The sequence below is a fragment of the Xenia sp. Carnegie-2017 genome, unplaced genomic scaffold (assembly GCF_021976095.1).
Source record: "Xenia sp. Carnegie-2017 unplaced genomic scaffold, XeniaSp_v1 HiC_scaffold_13, whole genome shotgun sequence".
In the NCBI taxonomy this organism is placed as follows: domain Eukaryota; kingdom Metazoa; phylum Cnidaria; class Anthozoa; order Malacalcyonacea; family Xeniidae; genus Xenia; species Xenia sp. Carnegie-2017.
In genome coordinates, this window is record NW_025813436.1 from 2915666 (window position 1) to 2937530 (window position 21865).

General features: G+C 35.9%; 1 protein-coding gene and 1 long non-coding RNA gene across 3 annotated transcripts in view; both read right to left on the reverse strand.

Moving 5' to 3' along the window:
- LOC124456840 (uveal autoantigen with coiled-coil domains and ankyrin repeats-like) overlaps window positions 1-21865 on the reverse strand; it is a 33388-nt gene that overhangs the window by 7555 nt on the left and 3968 nt on the right. The window contains exons 5-16 of the mRNA XM_047007165.1: window positions 17807-17929; window positions 17144-17214; window positions 16661-16767; window positions 15818-15921; window positions 15593-15676; window positions 15372-15412; window positions 14227-14304; window positions 12812-12844; window positions 10635-10709; window positions 9510-9578; window positions 2195-2258; window positions 1973-2058 (exon numbers count right to left, since the gene is read on the reverse strand). Coding sequence (XP_046863121.1) covers window positions 1973-2058; window positions 2195-2258; window positions 9510-9578; window positions 10635-10709; window positions 12812-12844; window positions 14227-14304; window positions 15372-15412; window positions 15593-15676; window positions 15818-15921; window positions 16661-16767; window positions 17144-17214; window positions 17807-17929 — 935 coding nt within the window. The remainder of the gene's footprint in view (window positions 1-1972; window positions 2059-2194; window positions 2259-9509; window positions 9579-10634; window positions 10710-12811; window positions 12845-14226; window positions 14305-15371; window positions 15413-15592; window positions 15677-15817; window positions 15922-16660; window positions 16768-17143; window positions 17215-17806; window positions 17930-21865) is intronic.
- Window positions 6043-6541, reverse strand: LOC124456848. Of its 2 annotated transcripts, none has more exons than XR_006952507.1 (2): window positions 6525-6541; window positions 6043-6143 (listed from the first exon to the last, which is right to left on the reverse strand). It is a non-coding gene; the product is annotated as an uncharacterized LOC124456848 (long non-coding RNA). The 2 variants fall into 2 exon arrangements; XR_006952510.1 differs by lacking the exon at window positions 6525-6541 and adding an exon at window positions 6442-6459.

The following is a 21865-nucleotide window of genomic DNA, read 5'->3' on the forward strand; positions in this document are numbered from 1 at the left end:
ACTAACTCGGTTAGAAATGTGCTTTCATGTTATTATCGGCTGTTTTAATTTACACGAATATTTTATTGATCGCGTCCCACATGGTGTACAAAAGTACATTTTACAATAATAGCAATACTATGGGTTTATCAACGGTTGCTGATTTGCATCAAGGAGATTCACTCAGTTAGAAAAGCAATGTGCTTTCATGTTATCATTGGCGCTTTTAACAGCACGAATATTTTATTGACAGCATAGTGGACAAGAGTACATTTAATGGGTTAGTACAAGTAGACAATAAATAAGTAAAAGCTCTAAATAGTGACTTTACAATCCCAGAGTCAAGAAATGTTTCAGGTAGTATAACTGTTTGAGCATGTCAAATGATTTTTGTTTTAAAATATGTATGTATGTGTAACGTGATGACCAAGAAAAGTATTGAACTGAGAGTTGTAGTAGAGAGCAATCCCTTGCGATAGTAACTCCTAATCTCAACTATTAATTATTATTTGTTCGAAGATGTTTTGAGTAAAGAGGAAGCGTCAGAATAAATTCAATTTTTATAATTATTTGACAAATTTTGGTTTATCTCAATGGCTCTAATTAAAGCTTTATGTTGGGCATTAATTTTTATTATACGAAATTGATTTCCGCTCGGCACGTCTCTCGCTATTAAAAATAAGTTAAGTAAAAATCAATCCTATCAAGCATTCAAGTAACCAAAACCTAGACTATCACCTCCGCAACTTTATATCTACGCGGAAGAAGAACATTCCACTTGTACGCATTTAATGTAAACGACGAGTTTTTTGAAATTAGACATGTTTCGACATCTCATAATACCATCTTCAGTATGAGTGAATAATTACATAGATAATACAAAGTTATTCAAAAGTATTGTGATACAGTAAACATAAATATATAAATATATATTTACGATAAACTATAACAATAATAAGTAAATGAGATAAATTAATGGGGAGCGTGCTACAAACTAAATATTGTATTGAATCTAAAAACTTGAACATTGAGGTCAGGGTTAGTTTTATTAATGTGGAGTGCTTCTTTGATTTTAAGGGAGAATGAGGTGAAGGCAGTGTCGATGATTTTGAAGCAAGAGGGTGAATAGTTGGTTTTACATGAATGAGATTTAAGAAGGTGTCGGAAGATATAAGAGTGTCCAGTTTGAGATTGTTGCTTTGTTTGTTGTCGAGATATCGTTTTACGGTTCTGTTAATAAAGTGTCGTGGGAAAGAGTTTCGTAAAAGAGTGGATGTGATGTTTTCTTTTGTCTCCTTGAAAGCCATTGTTCGTATTGTTAAGTTTGTATGCTCTGTCGATTAGTGTGCGTATAAGTCCGGTTTTGTATGAAAGTGGTGTGAAACTAAAATAGTTCGTCAGAAGTCCTGTGTATGTTGGTTTGTGATATGTAGACGTTGTACAGCTGTCATGGGCTTTTGTTAGAAAAATATCAAGAAATGGCAGTTGATCTTGCTGTTCGGATTCGAATGAAAATCTAATGTTTTCGTGCAGTGTGTTGATGCAACTATGAAATTTTATGGCCTCAGTTTAGTTAGTAAAAACACAAAAAATATCGTTAACGTATCTGCGGTAAAATAATGGTTTACTGTCGTTGTAATTGTTTAGCCAGTTTCGTTCATGTGAGCCCATGAAAATGGCATGAAAATGTTAGCAAGTATAGATTCTAAGGGAGAACCCATCGCAACACCGTCCGTCTGGTCATAAAATTTTCCATTAAATAAAAAATGCGTCTGTGCTGTCGTTATCAAAAACAGTTGCGTGAGGTCCACCCTGTTTATAGTGAGCCTGGGGTTGTGAGTGAATATTGCGTCAATTGCTAGATTGATGGTTTCAGTCAATGGTATGTTAAGTGAATAGCCTTTCAACCTTGTTGGAGATGAAGAATTTGTGAGATTAAATATGAATGCGCTTTCTAACATTTTTCGGGCTAACAGCGAAGTATTTTCCCTACTTTTTCATTCCGTAGTCGTTCATTTTCAACTCTTAGTGCATCCAAGCTTTTTCGAAGGATTTCAATCCTGACTGGCTCATCGTTCGCTAAAAATCGAGACATTAACATTTAGAGCGTAATTAATCGAGACGTTAACATTTAGAGAAGAAACTTTTAGAGCCTAAGGCGCACAAAATATATTTCACCAATATACTGTCAAATTCACGACGGCCAACAATATACCTAATTCATCTTGATTAGTTTCGTTGTGGTTAATATCCTCCAAGCTCAAACGATCCACTTTGCCCTAAATGTGTCATTTCATAAGAGTCGTTATTTAAAATGTCTTTTATAGGAGACGTCTTTGTACGTTCTTTGTTAACCTTTGTGTCTACCTTCATGAGTACCTAAGTATGTGTCTTCCTTAATGTGTACCTAAGTATGTGTCTACCTTCATGTGTACCTAAGTATGTGTCTACCTTCATGTGTACCTAAGTATGTGTCTACCTTCATGTGTACCTAAGTATGTGTCTTCCTTCATGTGTACCTAAGTATGTGTCTACCTTCATGTGTACCTAAGTATGTCTACCTTCATGTGTACCTAAGTATGTGTCTACCTTCATGTGTACCTAAGTATGTGTCTTCCTTCATGTGTACCTAAGTATGTGTCTACCTTCATGTGTACCTAAGTATGTGTCTACCTTCATGTGTACGTAAGTATGTGTCTACCTTCATGTGTAAGCATGTGTCTACCTTCATGTGTACCTAAGTATGTGTCTACCTTCATGTGTACCTAAGTATGTGTCTTCCTTCATGTGTACCTAAGTATGTGTCTACCTTCATGTGTACGTAAGTATGTGTCTTCCTTCATGTGTACCTAAGTATGTGTCTACCTTCATGTGTAAGTATGTGTCTTCCTTCATGTGTACCTAAGTATGTGTCTACCTTCATGTGTGTAAGTATGTGTCTTCCTTCATGTGTACCTAAGTATGTGTCTACCTTCATGTGTACCTAAGTATGTGTCTTCCTTCATGTGTACCTAAGTATGTGTCTACCTTCATGTGTACGTAAGTATGTGTCTTCCTTCATGTGTACCTAAGTATGTGTCTACCTTCATGTGTACGTAAGTATGTGTCTTCCTTCATGTGTACCTAAGTATGTGTCTACCTTCATGTGTACTAAGTATGTGTCTTCCTTCATGTGTACCTAAGTATGTGTCTACCTTCATGTGTACCTAAGTATGTGTCTACCTTCATGTGTACCTAAGTATGTGTCTACCTTCATGTGTACCTAAGTATGTGTCTACCTTCATGTGTACCTAAGTATGTGTCTACCTTCATGTGTACCTAAGTATGTGTCTACCTTCATGTGTACCTAGGTATGTGTCTTCCTTCATGTGTACCTAAGTATGTGTCTACCTTCATGTGTACCTAAGTATGTGTCTACCTTCATGTGTACCTAAGTATGTGTCTACCTTCATGTGTACCTAAGTATGTGTCTACCTTCATGTGTACCTAAGTATGTGTCTACCTTCATGTGTACGTAAGTATGTGTCTACCTTCATGTGTACGTAAGCATGTGTCTACCTTCATGTGTACCTAAGTATGTGTCTACCTTCATGTGTACCTAAGTATGTGTCTTCCTTCATGTGTACCTAAGTATGTGTCTACCTTCATGTGTGTAAGTATGTGTCTTCCTTCATGTGTACCTAAGTATGTGTCTACCTTCATGTGTACGTAAGTATGTGTCTTCCTTCATGTGTACCTAAGTATGTGTCTACCTTCATGTGTACGTAAGTATGTGTCTTCCTTCATGTGTACCTAAGTATGTGTCTACCTTCATGTGTACCTAAGTATGTGTCTTCCTTCATGTGTACCTAAGTATGTGTCTACCTTCATGTGTACGTAAGTGTGTCTTCCTTCATGTGTACCTAAGTATGTGTCTACCTTCATGTGTAAGTATGTGTCTTCCTTCATGTGTACCTAAGTATGTGTCTACCTTCATGTGTACCTAAGTATGTGTCTTCCTTCATGTGTACCTAAGTATGTGTCTACCTTCATGTGTACCTAAGTATGTGTCTACCTTCATGTGTACCTAAGTATGTGTCTACCTTCATGTGTACCTAAGTATGTGTCTACCTTCATGTGTACCTAAGTATGTGTCTACCTTCATGTGTACCTAGGTATGTGTCTTTCTTGTGTACCTAAGTATGTGTCTACCTTCATGTGTACCTAAGTATGTCTACCTTCATGTGTACCTAAGTATGTGTCTACCTTCATGTGTACCTAAGTATGTGTCTTCCTTCATGTGTACCTAAGTATGTGTCTACCTTCATGTGTACCTAAGTATGTCTACCTTCATGTGTACCTAAGTATGTGTCTACCTTCATGTGTACCTAAGTATGTGTCTTCCTTCATGTGTACCTAAGTATGTGTCTACCTTCATGTGTACCTAAGTATGTGTCTACCTTCATGTGTACCTAAGTATGTGTCTACCTTCATGTGTACCTAAGTATGTCTACCTTCATGTGTACCTAAGTATGTGTCTTCCTTCATGTGTACCTAAGTATGTGTCTACCTTCATGTGTACCTAAGTATGTGTCTACCTTCATGTGTACCTAAGTATGTGTCTACCTTCATGTGTACCTAAGTATGTGTCTACCTTCATGTGTACCTAAGTATGTGTCTACCTTCATGTGTACCTAAGTATGTGTCTACCTTCATGTGTACCTAAGTATGTGTCTTCCTTCATGTGTACCTAAGTATGTGTCTACCTTCATGTGTACCTAAGTATGTGTCTACCTTCATGTGTACCTAAGTATGTGTCTACCTTCATGTGTACCTAAGTATGTGTCTACCTTCATGTGTACCTAAGTATGTGTCTTTCATGTGTACCTAAGTATGTGTCTACCTTCATGTGTACCTAAGTATGTGTCTTCCTTCATGTGTACCTAAGTATGTGTCTACCTTCATGTGTACCTAAGTATGTGTCTACCTTCATGTGTACCTAAGTATGTGTCTACCTTCATGTGTACCTAAGTATGTGTCTACCTTCATGTGTACCTAAGTATGTGTCTACCTTCATGTGTACCTAAGTATGTGTCTACCTTCATGTGTACCTAAGTATGTGTCTTCCTTCATGTGTACCTAAGTATGTGTCTACCTTCATGTGTACCTAAGTATGTCTACCTTCATGTGTACCTAAGTATGTGTCTACCTTCATGTGTACCTAAGTATGTGTCTTCCTTCATGTGTACCTAAGTATGTGTCTACCTTCATGTGTACCTAAGTATGTGTCTACCTTCATGTGTACCTAAGTATGTGTCTACCTTCATGTGTACCTAAGTATGTGTCTACCTTTATGTGTACCTAAGTATGTGTCTTCCTTCATGTGTACCTAAGTATGTGTCTACCTTCATGTGTACCTAAGTATGTGTCTACCTTCATGTGTACCTAAGTATGTGTCACCTTCATGTGTACCTAAGTATGTGTCCACCTAAGTATGTGTCTACCTTCATGTGTCTAAGTATGTGTCTACCTTCATGTGTACATGTGTCTACCTTCATGTGTACCTAAGTATGTGTCTACCTTCATGTGTACCTAAGTATGTGTCTTCCTTCATGTGTACCTAAGTATGTGTCTACCTTCATGTGTAATAAGTATGTCTTCCTTCATGTGTACCTAAGTATGTGTCTACCTTCATGTGTGTAAGTATGTGTCTTCCTTCATGTGTACCTAAGTATGTGTCTACCTTCATGTGTACGTAAGTATGTGTCTTCCTTCATGTGTACCTAAGTATGTGTCTACCTTCATGTGTACCTAAGTATGTGTCTTCCTTCATGTGTACCTAAGTATGTGTCTACCTTCATGTGTACGTAAGTATGTGTCTTCCTTCATGTGTACCTAAGTATGTGTCTACCTTCATGTGCCTTCATGTGTACCTAAGTATGTGTCTACCTTCATGTGTACGTAAGTATGTGTCTTCCTTCATGTGTACCTAAGTATGTGTCTACCTTCATGTGTACCTAAGTATGTGTCTACCTTCATGTGTACCTAAGTATGTGTCTACCTTCATGTGTACCTAAGTATGTGTCTACCTTCATGTGTACCTAAGTATGTGTCTACCTTCATGTGTACCTAGGTATGTGTCTTCCTTCTTGTGTACCTAAGTATGTGTCTACCTTCATGTGTACCTAAGTATGTCTACCTTCATGTGTACCTAAGTATGTGTCTACCTTCATGTGTACCTAAGTATGTGTCTTCCTTCATGTGTACCTAAGTATGTGTCTACCTTCATGTGTACCTAAGTATGTCTACCTTCATGTGTAGTATGTGTCACCTTCATGTGTACCTAAGTATGTGTCTTCCTTCATGTGTACCTAAGTATGTGTCTACCTTCATGTGTACCTAAGTATGTGTCTACCTTCATGTGTACCTAAGTATGTGTCTACCTTCATGTGTACCTAAGTATGTGTCTACCTTCATGTGTACCTAAGTATGTGTCTTCCTTCATGTGTACCTAAGTATGTGTCTACCTTCATGTGTACCTAAGTATGTGTCTCCTTCATGTGTACCTAAGTATGTGTCTACCTTCATGTGTACCTAAGTATGTGTCTACCTTCATGTGTACCTAAGTATGTGTCTACCTTCATGTGTACCTAAGTATGTGTCTACCTTCATGTGTACCTAAGTATGTGTCTTCCTTCATGTGTACCTAAGTATGTGTCTACCTTCATGTGTACCTAAGTATGTGTCTTCCTTCATGTGTACCTAAGTATGTGTCTACCTTCATGTGTACCTAAGTATGTGTCTACCTTCATGTGTACCTAAGTATGTGTCTACCTTCATGTGTACCTAAGTATGTGTCTTCCTTCATGTGTACCTAAGTATGTGTCTACCTTCATGTGTACCTAAGTTTGTCTACCTTCATGTGTACCTAAGTATGTGTCTTCCTTCATGTGTACCTAAGTATGTGTCTACCTTCATGTGTACCTAAGTATGTGTCTACCTTCATGTGTACCTAAGTATGTGTCTACCTTCATGTGTACCTAAGTATGTGTCTACCTTCATGTGTACCTAAGTATGTGTCTACCTTCATGTGTACCTAAGTATGTGTCTACCTTCATGTGTACCTAAGTATGTGTCTTCCTTCATGTGTACCTAAGTATGTGTCTACCTTCATGTGTACCTAAGTATGTCTACCTTCATGTGTACCTAAGTATGTGTCTACCTTCATGTGTACCTAAGTATGTGTCTTCCTTCATGTGTACCTAAGTATGTGTCTACCTTCATGTGTACCTAAGTATGTGTCTACCTTCATGTGTACCTAAGTATGTGTCTACCTTCATGTGTACCTAAGTATGTGTCTACCTTCATGTGTACCTAAGTATGTGTCTTCCTTCATGTGTACCTAAGTATGTGTCTACCTTCATGTGTACCTAAGTATGTGTCTTCCTTCATGTGTACCTAAGTATGTGTCTACCTTCATGTGTACCTAAGTATGTGTCTACCTTCATGTGTACCTAAGTATGTGTCTACCTTCATGTGTACCTAAGTTTGTCTACCTTCATGTGTACCTAAGTATGTGTCTTCCTTCATGTGTACCTAAGTATGTGTCTACCTTCATGTGTACCTAAGTATGTGTCTACCTTCATGTGTACCTAAGTATGTGTCTTCCTTCATGTGTACCTAAGTATGTGTCTACCTTCATGTGTACCTAAGTATGTCTACCTTCATGTGTACCTAAGTATGTGTCTACCTTCATGTGTACCTAAGTATGTGTCTTCCTTCATGTGTACCTAAGTATGTGTCTACCTTCATGTGTACCTAAGTATGTGTCTACCTTCATGTGTACCTAAGTATGTGTCTACCTTCATGTGTACCTAAGTATGTGTCTACCTTTATGTGTACCTAAGTATGTGTCTTCCTTCATGTGTACCTAAGTATGTGTCTACCTTCATGTGTACCTAAGTATGTGTCTTCCTTCATGTGTACCTAAGTATGTGTCTACCTTCATGTGTACCTAAGTATGTGTCTACCTTCATGTGTACCTAAGTATGTGTCTACCTTCATGTGTACCTAAGTATGTGTCTTCCTTCATGTGTACCTAAGTATGTGTCTACCTTCATGTGTACCTAAGTTTGTCTACCTTCATGTGTACCTAAGTATGTGTCTTCCTTCATGTGTACCTAAGTATGTGTCTACCTTCATGTGTACCTAAGTATGTGTCTACCTTCATGTGTACCTAAGTATGTGTCTACCTTCATGTGTACCTAAGTATGTGTCTTCCTTCATGTGTACCTAAGTATGTGTCTACCTTCATGTGTACCTAAGTATGTGTCTACCTTCATGTGTACCTAAGTATGTGTCTACCTTCATGTGTACCTAAGTATGTGTCTACCTTTATGTGTACCTAAGTATGTGTCTTCCTTCATGTGTACCTAAGTATGTGTCTACCTTCATGTCTATACTTTTGTGCCTACCTTTGTGTAAGCATTTGTTTTTACCTTTTTTGTCAACGTCGTCATTTGAAAAAGTTGTCATTTTATGAGTTGAAATGTCGTCATTTCATATGGGTCGTCATTTACAACGTAGTCAGAAACGATCGTCATTTTATTTGAGTCAAAATGAAAGGGTCCAAAAATTTGATTGTGCCACGGGCACCCTCATTCATCTGAATTGCCCTTTATAAACGCATGCAATACTCCTTCAACTTTCTGAAATGTTTGACTTCGAAGTCTCGCAGCTCAAAACAAACGACGTAGTAAATACACAATAAAAACATTAACCCCCCGAATGTTTCACTATAATATCTGACATCGCAAATGAAGCTAAAAGTACGAAAGTTTACAGAGACAGAGGAAGATCGATAGTAAGGGAAGGGGGGGGGTTGCCTTATTCATATGGCATAATCAGTAAAAATGTAGAATATGCATATATGTATATAAGCACTTATTACTATACCTACCACAAAGTTTCAAGAAACCTAAAACGTGTCACTTTGTTGACATACTGCCAATTTCAACAATGCCTGCTGACATTCTATTTCAGGCGGGACGTTAAGAAAAATATCAAACACATAAATCTTCGCTGTTTACCTAAATAATTTTGGTTTAGCGTAGATTTGGCGTGGTCAATCATGAGTGCTTAGACTAATGTATTTATATTAAAAAGGTGTCAATATCACTCTTGAAAGTACAATTGCCATACATCCTATCAACAACTTTGCTAATGGACTTTATGATGACCCCAGCGAGTAGCGGATCTAAGGGGTTGGTCAGAATACATTAGAAAAATATACATTAATGCAAAACACTTTGCCGGCTTTTGAAGATTAGTAATTTTTTTTGGCTGTTTGAAATATTCTTTAGAAACTGTCAACCAACTGGGGACGGTACCACGAAGATCAATTGGTGCTATCCACTGAATAGCAACAGGCGTTGTAAAATGGATTCTGATATACTACCCGAGATCTACCACTGCCCCAAGCCCCTACTCTTTCAAAATACGTTTGGTTGTTAACATTTCATGCAGGGATAACTTAATGTGAAATTCCTCACCTCAACCGACTGCTCCATTTGTAAACTACGCAGTTGCACGTTTAGACGACTATTTTCCATTTCCAGTTCCTAAAAAAACAAAATGATGTTAGAATTTGTGCTATTAAGAAAACACGGCTTAAATGAACCGCAGGGCGATATCAATTATTAAAGTACAGTCATGTCAATTTCAAAATGTGATCGTATTTCCTGGCAATTACGGGCGACTTTTGAGATTATCGCAAACTTTTATCGTATTGTAGTTTAGCCACTTTTAGATTAGAAATTGGGAAGCAAAAATGCAGTATCATAATCTCCGACGTTCGAGCTTATGTTGCGAAAGTGATTCATGCAGCAAACAAAGCAAAAGACGCGTAGTAAGAATTGAATATAGCCAGATGAGACTGCATTTTTTTTCTTAATATTTTCGTCATAAATACATAATGATTCCCCATTTTTTTGGTATAAATGTGACCTATATTTAACCAAATTTAAAAGCAGATTTTGAAAATGCCTAAAATCTCGTTTAAAACGTTTTTCTTGAGTTATAAATTCCTCTGTTTAATAACTGACAAACGATTCCACACTGAAGTGAAATCAAATCTATATTTTGACTGTATAATAGCATTAAAGGATTATTTAACCCCACGCAGGTGTCAAAGTTCCATTCCATGCAACAGCATTCAGCAAGTTTTGAAATTATAAAATATCAAAAACATGTTGCTCATTCACAATCGCACTTAATACACCAAATCTTAAACAAATAGACCTAAAATTGTCGTTGCAAGACAATTCAACCATGACAAAACATATACAATTCAAACTTAAATATTTTGTTTACAGGAGCCGATTTTTTTGAAGAATTGAGGTTCATTTTATTTGCTGATTGTTGCTGCTGTGCCATAATGGCCAAAAAGTTAAGACTTGAAACAAAAAAAAAATCGATAAAAGTCAAAGAAATAAAGAAGGCAAACATTACCAAAAACTAGGTTGTTGCAATTGAACTTGTAGGTCTTTTTGCAAAAAATTTTTACTGCCGTTAATCAAACGATAACAGCCTCGGGTGCATACAATTAAGAATGTACTGTTGAAGAACCCAACAATTAAGAGCAATACAAAAAGCTAAAAGATAATACTTCAAGGCACCTGCATTCGATTGACGTTCACTTTACGCCTCGTAGCTTGAGTAGACGGAGACGAAACAGATGTAGAAACAGAATGCTAAAAACAAAACAAAAATAAAACTTACTTTACACAGAGAGACGTCAAATTATCCATCTAATTTAATACCAGTTTGACATACAAAAACGACTCTACACCTACGAATTATGAAATCTTACGACGCTGTCGATATAGACTAATTCCCATGAGCGTTTGCGAAATATTTAAACCTCTTATGCTAGTGAAAGCAATTTGCAACACAAAATAATGTCAACTGAATCAGTCTTATACCAGTATGAAGCCAGAATTATCTTACAGTGTCTCAAAAACTTAATTAAACTCTGTGTTTTTCTTAGACCTTGTTCACGCAGAAAAAAAACGAGTCACACAGTTCATTCTTAAACGGATTATATGAAACAGATTGTCATAATAAAATTGTTTACTTATGGCTTAGGTGTAAAGTTTGCCAAACGGATAAAACTGATGACATATATTATACGCCATGATTGTTACATGGGCATAGCAATTTGGTTGAAACGAACGACCTACAGTTGGCAGAAGAAATTTCCCGTACAGTCAATCAAAAGTGTAAATTTTAAAATCTTGTGGTGCGAGACAGATTTATATCATACTTGTTAAGACTTAGCACCTACAGCTGTGAAAATAGAACAAACTGTCTTCTATAGCAGCATTAATAAAACCTATCGCCTGCTAATGTCTGTGCATGCATCAAGCTATAAACACATGAATGCATTATACAAGAGTGTTTTTTACACACATTGTATCTTTGCATGTAAATCAGAAATGCATGTCTTTGCAAATGAAAGTATGTGTCATTAAAGAACAATTAAAATATATTCTATTTTCGTGACATAATGGCGATAATGCTTTTGTCGTCTGATTTTGACAAAAATTCCTCCGCTTTGCACTGAAATGGGAGCCATTACTGGGAACACAAATATTAAAAATCATCTTAATCCGATCATTCACATGAAATAGTTCGAACTAGATAATTTAGGAAGAATGACTGCGAATGAACTGCAAGCTATTGGTGTGATATTGGTGAGACAATTGTGAAACAACGAGGAAGCAACTGAAACTATAATTGGAGAAAAAATTTGGGGGTTAAAATGTGTCACTAAAATTTTCTTGTTTAGCTATTGCCTGGCTTTATAGGCTAAGGCTCGGACAACAGAATGTGGATGCAGCGCAAGAGTCCAAGTCTTTCTTAAAGTTGTAAAAGGCTTCAGTTAGTGAAACATTGCTGGAATATGATTTGGATTGCTTGGTCAAACCATACAAAAAATAGATGACTTTCTTTGTTTAAGTTTTGCTGTCAGGCAGTAAGGTAGGTTAAGCATTGTTGCAAGAGTTTTCTAAATGCACTTCACCAAATCTGCCTGCCAGTAAAATACAAACAAGTCAAGTCATCCGTAAATACAGATTGAACGCCGGTTCCATGCAATTTTTGCTCAACACATTTGTTTCAACATTGTGTTTCTTCCCTCGCATTTTCCTAACAGTGCTGCCCGTTTGTCAAATGGAGTCATTACTTCAATCATGACATATTATATTGGGGAACGCTTTTCTGAAAATTTTAACATCAATTTAGTTTATAAGCTTATATCAGACAAATTATATAAACATTATTTTACACGTAATGAGGTGCTACTATAACTTCAACTTATATGTGCATTAGGCTGGACAAAGATCTAGTGCGAAAATTGAATCCAAAGGCATTTTCAGTGGCGTAGCCAGCACAATAATTGGGTGGGGGCAATATCTATATATTCATGTTCTGCCGTATCAAGTTCCTATGAAAATCACTGTTTTCAGCGGATTATAAAATGCATTCATGAATATTGCCCCTCCCACAATCATCGATGCTGGCTACGCCCCACTGGGTATTTTGACCAATTACTGTGTATAAAATATAATTTATTTTCAAAGGCCAGATTCCGCTAATAAGGTGGACCTGAGTCCTGTTTATCGTAGTAATTGTCCGATAATTCTGGTACAAGTCAAACTGATGAGCTTAAGTCATTGGGGAAAGTGAAAAGTAGCTTTAAAGTCGTAAATTTACTAAAACGATATTCAGCTGTATGTTAAAAATCCTTCCGAGTAAAATGCCGGCCAACTCAACACTGAATGCTAAAACTTACCGACGAAGATATTCTATCGCTGCTGTACACACTCTGCAATGTAAAGTATATTTGAAAATTAAAAAACATAACGCGCCATATGAGTGGTCAAATCCAGTGTTTGTACTACATCATTCAAAAATGAAGAATTTCTTCCACAGACAAATTTTGTACAGTTGGCATAAAATAGCCATTCACTCATGAAAAATAGAGAAAAGCATTTCACTCATGAAAAATAGAGAAATTAAGTCGGAAGACATAAAATGAGAACAGAAATTAACAATTTTACTCATTATGCGAACTTTGAGAAAATTTGTAAAGGTATGGAACAGACTACGTGGTTTGAAGGTAATATTCGTAAACAATGCGACCACCATCAAGTTTGTATGTGTGTCAACCAAGATGCATTTCGCGCTTTAGTTTATGTTTACATTGTTAGGTTTTGAGCTTGCGGCACACTGAACTCAATTTTAATACTACGTAGTCTTATTTAGCTAAAAAGTTTGCAAAAAACATTGTTTAAAAACTCTAATTTACATTAATCATCATCGTTTGTCTTAGTTGCACGGACAACTATAACATAATTAGCCTTTTCTCGACGCACGAATTGACAGTCACGCTAAGTTTAACGCGCAATGTATCTTGGTTGACACTTATTACTCGATTGATAACTTGTAAATTAGTTTTTGGATAAAACGCCAAAGTTACAACTTACAACGGCTCAAATACAGATTTTGGAAAAAAAGCAGCAAAAACTGGAAATAACCTAAGTCTACTTAACAATATACTTTCTTAACTGTGCGGTGCGGTGTTTTAACACTTATAGGCATGGCATATTTTGAAAATTTCATGACAATACATAATATACAATATAACCTCTATATTCATATAAACTAACACATATTCGATTTATTCATGTAATCAGTTGTGCCCGACTGATTATTTTGAAAGCAACTCACGGTATTAATCATACGTTGAAATGAAATTAGTCGGGTACATCTGAATACATGAATACCCCCCCCCCTCAATTAACGCTTTCGGAACATCTGGAGCAGGTTGCATAAAAACGTAGTTACCTTTAACTACCTTTAATAACTGCAGTTAGCGCTAACTACTTTTTTATGCAACCGATTGAACTGCGTGGTTAAATTTAACTACTTTTTAACTGCAAAAAGTGTAGTTAAAAATAGATAAGAGCTTTATACAACCGGCCCCAGATTGTCGTTGAAAGCGTATTCCTGGGATTCAGGACTTTGGGTGCGCTTGATTTGTATTTGAGCTGCATTTATTGTTTGCGCGTAAAAACTAATTTAGAAGATGTTAACTAACTTTTTGAGATCTGCCGAAATCAATAAAAAACCAAAATAAGATCATCAGCACTTAAAGAGGAACAGAATTTTCAGAGCGTACAAAACAAAAAAATACGCTTCACTCACTTCGCGGCAATGATCTGAATCAGGACGAGACATGACAGAGGCGACATCTGATCCGTCGTTACTACCAATAATTGAACCCTACATATGTTTAAAACAATATCATCAAAAAGTTGACCACTCAATTTCAATAAGATTAAACCTCTAGTTCCAGCACTGACAAATGGGTCACAACCTCGATGCTATGTGGAAAGCCCGAGCCTTTAAGAGTTGAATGATAATATAATACATGGTTGACAAGAAGCTTGAATTTTAATTGATGAAAACCCTCAAAAATTTCTGTGCATATAGTATGAACAAAAAATAATGTTTTTACTGTTTTGTATCAAAACTCACGGTCAGAATGCAAGGAATGTCATTACAGAGAAGCAAATTTCTAAAACTTTGTACGATGTATAAGGTACGAAAGAACAATAGTATATTCGTATGAAACTTTGCTCGCATGGTGAAACAGGTTTTTGCAGTACATATATGTGTACATCGTTAAAAGGGGGTGAAGACGCACATTCGAAAATAAATTGGGAGCGTTTGACATGCTGGGACCATCGTTTCTACAGCCTGTATTTGATGAAAAAAGCCATCTATCAGCTCTGGACCGACATTTTGCAAATATTTCTAAAGCTTAGGCTGTCAGACACATCTTCCAATGCGCCCCTCTGCATGACTGTAATTTTGACATGGATAGTTAGAAAGGCCTAAGGATTTCCGTATGAATGAAAATTGGCTAATTATTCGGAAATTACAAGGACAAGCAACTCCCCAATTCTGCATATATCATCCCTGTGAAAACTCCCTATCACACAACGAACGAACCAAGCGTGAATAATCAAGAAAACGATTTGCCTTTACGTTTTATTCAATACGCATGCGTATTCTTCAAAATTGGCCTGCAATGTCCATGCAACAACGCTATTCTATGATTTAGCGATAAACACCAATTACCAATTCCAATACTGGCACTTCATCAAACATAAAGCCTTCAAGAATACATGGTTTAAGTATTACCAAGCGCATTTCTTTGCACCAAAAAAAATTTAAAACAGCAACAGCCTTAAATTCACTTCTGAAGATCAAATTTTCCTCGTGTTTCAACTGTCAGTAAGGGTTTGAAAATGCAAAGCAGTAGAACATTTAATTCTGTAACTTACATCTTGAGATGGTATGTCTTCATCATCAATGTATTCGTCAGCTATAAAAACACGCGGGGAAAAGTGTGCTTATCGAGAATATTTGAAAGACTAAAGCACAAACCTATTCTAAGAAGGTCAAATAAAATGAAGAAGGAAAGGGATCCCATATTGAAACAAAACAAGGGATATGCAAAACCAACAAATATTTGGTAGCGTATTTGCACCAAACGTACACCTACCCATACTCCACTGCAAGAGAACAGGAGCACTAGAAATCATATCGACAATCTCTGAATAGCCACTGATTCGAGCGAAATCTTCCGCTGAAAAAGAAACAGAGCAGAAGTTGGAGTTCATTACCAAGTCACAACTGGAATTAACTTTATTTAACTATAACTCCACAGAAATACGAAAGATGTTTTTTATTTCTAAAACATGATAAGTAATTGTTACAATTACTGTACCTATATGTCCATTTGTATCCCGCAAAAGGGGGTTGGCACCATTTTGCAGTAGCAATCCAACCGACTCTTTTAGACCAATCAGAGAAGCGTACATTAGAGGTGTTCTACATAACGCAGTTTAAATATAAAAAGAACTTTCAATTTACATGTACCATGGTCACTATGACATAAGTATAAGGAGATTAAGTACATTGATTTATTATTAACTGTCCTTACTATGACATAATTATAATGAGATACAGTATATTGATTTCTTATGTACCATCCTCACTATGACATAAGTATAAGGAGATCAAGTACATTGATTTCTTATTAACTGTCTTTACTATGACATAATTATAATGACATTAAGTGAGATTTCTTATGCACCATCCTCACTATGACATAAGTATAAGGAGATCAAGTACATTGATTTATTATTAACAGGCCTTACTATGACATTATTATAATGAGATACAATATATTGATTTCTTATGTACCATCCTCACTATGACATAAGTATAAGGAGATCAAGTACATTGATTTCTTATGTAGCATCCTCACTATGACATTAGTATAAGGAGATATAGTATATTGATTTCTTATGTACCATCCTCACTATGACATAAGTATAAGGAGATTAAGTACATTGATTTCTTATTAACTGTCCTTACTATGACATAAGTATAATGAGATACAGTATATTGATTTCTTATATACCATCCTCAATATGACGTAAGTATAAGGAGATCAAGTACATTGATTTATTCACCATCCTCATTATGACATAAAAATTCGAGTACAAGGCACCAATCTAAGTGCAACTTACGTAGATGACGCTTACATATCAATAACGCAACATACTTTTGAGAGCTGTCAGTTAAATTGACTTTGGCGCCGTTTTCAACCAGCATTTTAACGATCATCTCCCTTGCTGCCTGAATGGCGATCAATAAAGGTGTTCGACCATCCTAAATGGAACATCAAACGGTGTTATCTCTGAGATCTTTTTGAAAATTCAGACAGTATTCTCAAAACATTCATGTAAAACTTCCTCTTGGAACTACAGTTACAACCACATTTATGTTATTTTCAAGAATGCAAGTTCAGAATGACAGTTTTCGTCCTACCTTCTCCCTACAGGTGTATAAATAAGACTTACATTCCTCTAGACTATATACCCGCTTTATAGCGTTTTCAACAATGTCACAACAGCCAAAATTGTTTAACATTGCATTCCGTAATGTCTCAAGTAAGTAGATTCATAAATTCTGCCCACCAGTGATCCCACCAATCACCCCAGTAGATGTATGGTAAATGTCTATCTGAACCACCTTTTCTACTCACCTTGTCTCTGATATTCAATTTGGCGCCGCTGGTAATCAAGACTGTAACACAATCTGAATGACCCTTACTGGCTGATGAAATAAAACATACCAATATTAGAAGAGAACATTTTCTATGAATATGACGCCATCGAATTTAAGATCTATTCAACAACACAGTCTAGTATGGTTAAATCGGGCCCTTCAGGGAGAAAAAAGAATGAGCAGCATTTTGGGGGGAAGTAAAACGATTAATGAGAACATAACACATTATAAAGCAAGTATGCAACTTTGCTACAGATGTTGCTGTTATATGCTGTTATCTATTTGAAACTTTTTGAACTTCTCAAACATATATTTAATGTGCAATGGGACCATAATGCGCAGGGCCCACAACAAGTTTTCGTAATCTCCCCTGGTTAGCATGCCCTAGGTTAAACTGCATGGTTTTTACGACGTATCCCCTCTTTATGACATATAACACAGTTAGTTCAGAAAACGTCCATCATCTCAGACATGTACACTCTCTTTCATAGAAGTATCCGTTAAGGGGTGGTGGTGGCAGGGTGGTGAACCAAGATGAGAAAATCAGTAAAGCAGACCTTCAATGTATGTGGTTCAGCATGAGCCCTCACGAAAGCGCATGCCCCAGAGAAACACAATATTTATTTTTGAAGATACTGACCGGAGTGATGTAATGCTGTCATCCTCTCCTGGTCCTGGGAACCAACTCTTACTTTATGTTGCAACAACTTTGCTAAGCATTGAGCGTGCCCTGTCTTTGCTGCCGTATGTAGTGCTGAACTGCCTAGATAAAAGATTAATTATACTTGAAGGACAGAAAAGATTTTTTAGCAAAAAGTTATAAACCTAAAGATCATCTAGCTTTACGTTTATTTGTTGGTCTACAGTATTGTTACTTATTGTTTATTTATAAAATAACAACAATTCAACACGTGCGCTGATTGGCCGGTGCAAACCGATCTAAGCTCAATCAAGAGTTGAAGAGAATTTGCAAATCAATAATCCTTATCAATCTGGTTATAGACCTCCACATAGTACTTTAACCTCAATGTAACGTTTCGTCTTTACTCAAGACATCTTCATTCTTGAGTAAAGACGAAACGTTACAATAAATTCAATTTTACAATTTTTCTGGTCAATTTCTATGGCTCTAATCAAAACTTTATGTTGGGCATTAATTTTTATTACACGAATTCGATTTCCGCTCAGCAAGTCTCTCGCTACTATTTTAACCTCAATGCTTGAAGCAACAAACAATTGGTTTGTCAATATTCATAGGGGTGTTTTAAACGATGTAGATTTCAATGATTTAAAAAAGGCCTTAGACACTATAGATCATGTTATCTTACTATCAAAGCTTAAAGCATACGGTGTGGATGGTGTGGCCCTATCTTGGTTTCGATCATATTTAACTGATCGTCTACAAAGATGACACGTTAATGGGAATTATCCATTAGTTTTCCTATAAAAACGGGAGTTCTGCAAGGTTCAATTATTTTACCCCTTTTGTTTTCGGTCTATATTTATGATCTTCCGAACTGCTTGAACGAGGGATTGCCCAGAATGTTTGCAGACGATAAAAAATATAATTTTTAGAAGTAATTCTCTCTATGATCTTGAAAACCGTATGAATGTTGACCTACACAGCCTTAACCAGTGGTTGACAGTAAATAAATTACGCTTAAATTATGCCAAGACAGAATTTATCATCTTTGCTTAAGTCAGCGGCTAGCTACTTTTAAATATCATGAGCTTTCTGTTACTGTAAATAATACATCAGTTAAACAAGTGAAATCAGCAAAAACCTAAGGGATTATTTTGGATGAAAATCTTACATAGCATGACCATGTAAATGCGTTATCAAAAAGGTCTCATCAAAATTTAATTTTAAAAAGTACAATACTGCAATCGCTTAGCTAACGCTACGCCATATTGTGATTGAGTAATCCCAAGAATCGGTTGTGCAAAATGAAAACTGGCTTTAAGTTTCATAATGATTTCATATGTAGAAGTCTATCCAGGTACTAATTTTTCAGATCAATGGTGCACTCAAACAAGTACGTAGGCTCAATGAACAGGATACAGCAAAGAAAGTCTATCAAGGTTTTATTGAGCCCTACCTCTCCTACTGTTATCTAGTATGGGATGAACTCGGACATACTCTACGTGATAGGCTTCAAAAATTCCAAAACAGAGCAGCCCGTGTCATAACATGTTCAACATATGACATATCGTCTGACTACCTTCATGAAAAATTGAAGTGGGATAATTTACGTACTATTCGTCAAAAACAAAAAGATACTTTTATGTTTAAAACCCTTTCCGGTCAAACGCCGTCTATATTTACAAGAAATAATTAGTGATAGTTTATTTCAGCACTCCCTTCTAACGGCAAGTTGTTCATTCCAAAACCTAAACAGATTATTTAAAGCGTTCCTTCTCATATAGCGGAGCTTATCTTTGGAAAAACCAACCAGAGCCACTTAGGTTAACGTTTAATTTAACGGCGTTTAAAAGTATGCTGGAGTATTTGTATTCCAAAAATACTGACTCCCACACGTTAACAGGGTAGAACAGTACTTTCTAATTCTTCCTACTTTTTAATAATTTTTACTTCATATAGTTGTACATATCATTAACTTTTTATTTTTACAGTTTCAAAGTTTTTAATAATGTCTTTGTTGGTCTTTGTTGAATCTTGAATCTTAAGACAGGGATTGACATCTCTGTCTTAGTATCAACTTTAATAGCATTTAACATAATGATATAGTAAAAAACATTTAATAAAAACGACGATTTTTTTTAGTAGATAACATGTTTCGAGTTCGACATTAACAAATGCCATCTTCAGTGCGAAATAATAGTGTTACGAAATATGATACAGTATAGGAAGATATGAATAAATTATTTACATTGAATTGGAGTGTGATATATTTAAAGTAAGTTCAAAACAAAAAAAATGTATAAATAAACAAGTATTTACATTAGAAATGGTAATAAATGAAATTAGGCGTATTATATAGTAAACATAAAGATATTGAAACAGGGACTTTGTCGTGGTGACAAACTTAAATATGGATTTCTAAATAGCAAATACCATGGTGAGTGGTGATAATAACAATGTAATAGTTCTTAAAAGAACTGTTTTAACCAGAACACTAACCCAACAATTCAAATGAACCGTTATTTACAGCTAGAAAGAGACACTATGCATTTCGGCAGACTACTCATCAGGTGTCAACGTCTGCTAAATGAGAACCTCCAAACCATGCTATATTTATAACGTTACAAAAGGTCAATATCATCCCTATTTTTAGAGATGACACTTAAAACAGAGACAGATTAAACACGTAATCCTTTTGTCCGCAAAGGACAGGATTAGTCAATTTAATTAATACCGACTCCATGACGCGTAGCTGGAATAACGAGCGACATTTTTTTAATAATTTTAAAGTTTTCATCACAATAAGCATTGGCACAGCGAGTGTTGCTTGAAAGATGTTTTCCAATTGCTGAATCACATAGAATCGGATTTTCACCTTTACACCCACGTTTTGGTAGTTGTCGTAAAGGAACAGTTTTATTTTCTCGAGAAGGAAACTAAAAATATCACTGAGAGTTTGTTTTTTGCATGCAATGTGGTCTTTGTATTCTCAAAAAGAACAATTCTTCCACCCACTCCCAAAGAGTCTCTCCCTGCTCAAATATCAAGCAATGTAGTCCACGAGTTTAAATGTGAGTGTAATGCTCGCTATGTAGGTAGGACTTCTAAAAGGTTGAGTGAGAGAATAAAACAGCATGTACCAGCTTCTGTCAGGAATAAAACTGTTCCTTTACGACAACTACCAAAACGTGGGTGTAAACGTGAAAATCCGATTCTATGTGATTCAGCGATTGGAAAACATCTTTTAAGCAACACTCGCTGTGCTAATGCTTATTGTGATGAAAACTTTAAAATTATTTAAAAATGTCGCTCGTTATTATAGCTACGCGTCATGGAATCGGTATTAATTAAATTGACTAATCCTGTCCTTTGCCGACAAAAAGATTACGTGTTTAATCTGTCTCTGTTTTAAGTGTCATCTCTAAAAATAGGGATGACATTGACCTTTTGTAACATTATAAATATAGCATGGCTTGGAGGTTCTCATTTAGCAGACGTTGACACCTGATGAGTAGTCTGCCGAAATGCATAGTGTCTCTTTCTAGCTGTAAATAACGGTTCCTTTGAATTGTTGGGTTATTGTTCTGGTTAAAACAGTTCTTTTAAGGACTATTACATTGTTATTATCACCATTCACCATGGTATTTGCTATTTTGAAATCCATCTTTAAGTTTGTCACCACGACAAAGTCCCTGTTTCAATATCTTTATGTTTACTATATAATACGCCTAATTTCATTTATTACCATTTCTAATGTAAATACTTGTTTATTTATACATTTTTTTTGTTTTGAACTTACTTTAAATATATCACACTCCAATTCAATGTAAATAATTTATTCATATCTTCCTATACTGTATCATATTTCGTAACACTATTATTTCGCACTGAAGATGGCATTTGTTAATGTCGAACTCGAAACATGTTTTCTACTAAAAAAATCGTCGTTTTTATTAAATGTTTTTTACTATATCTTAAAAAACACTTGAGAAAAAAATTGCTGCTAATTAGAAATTATGGTAATGTTTTACTATATCATTATGTTAAATGCTATTA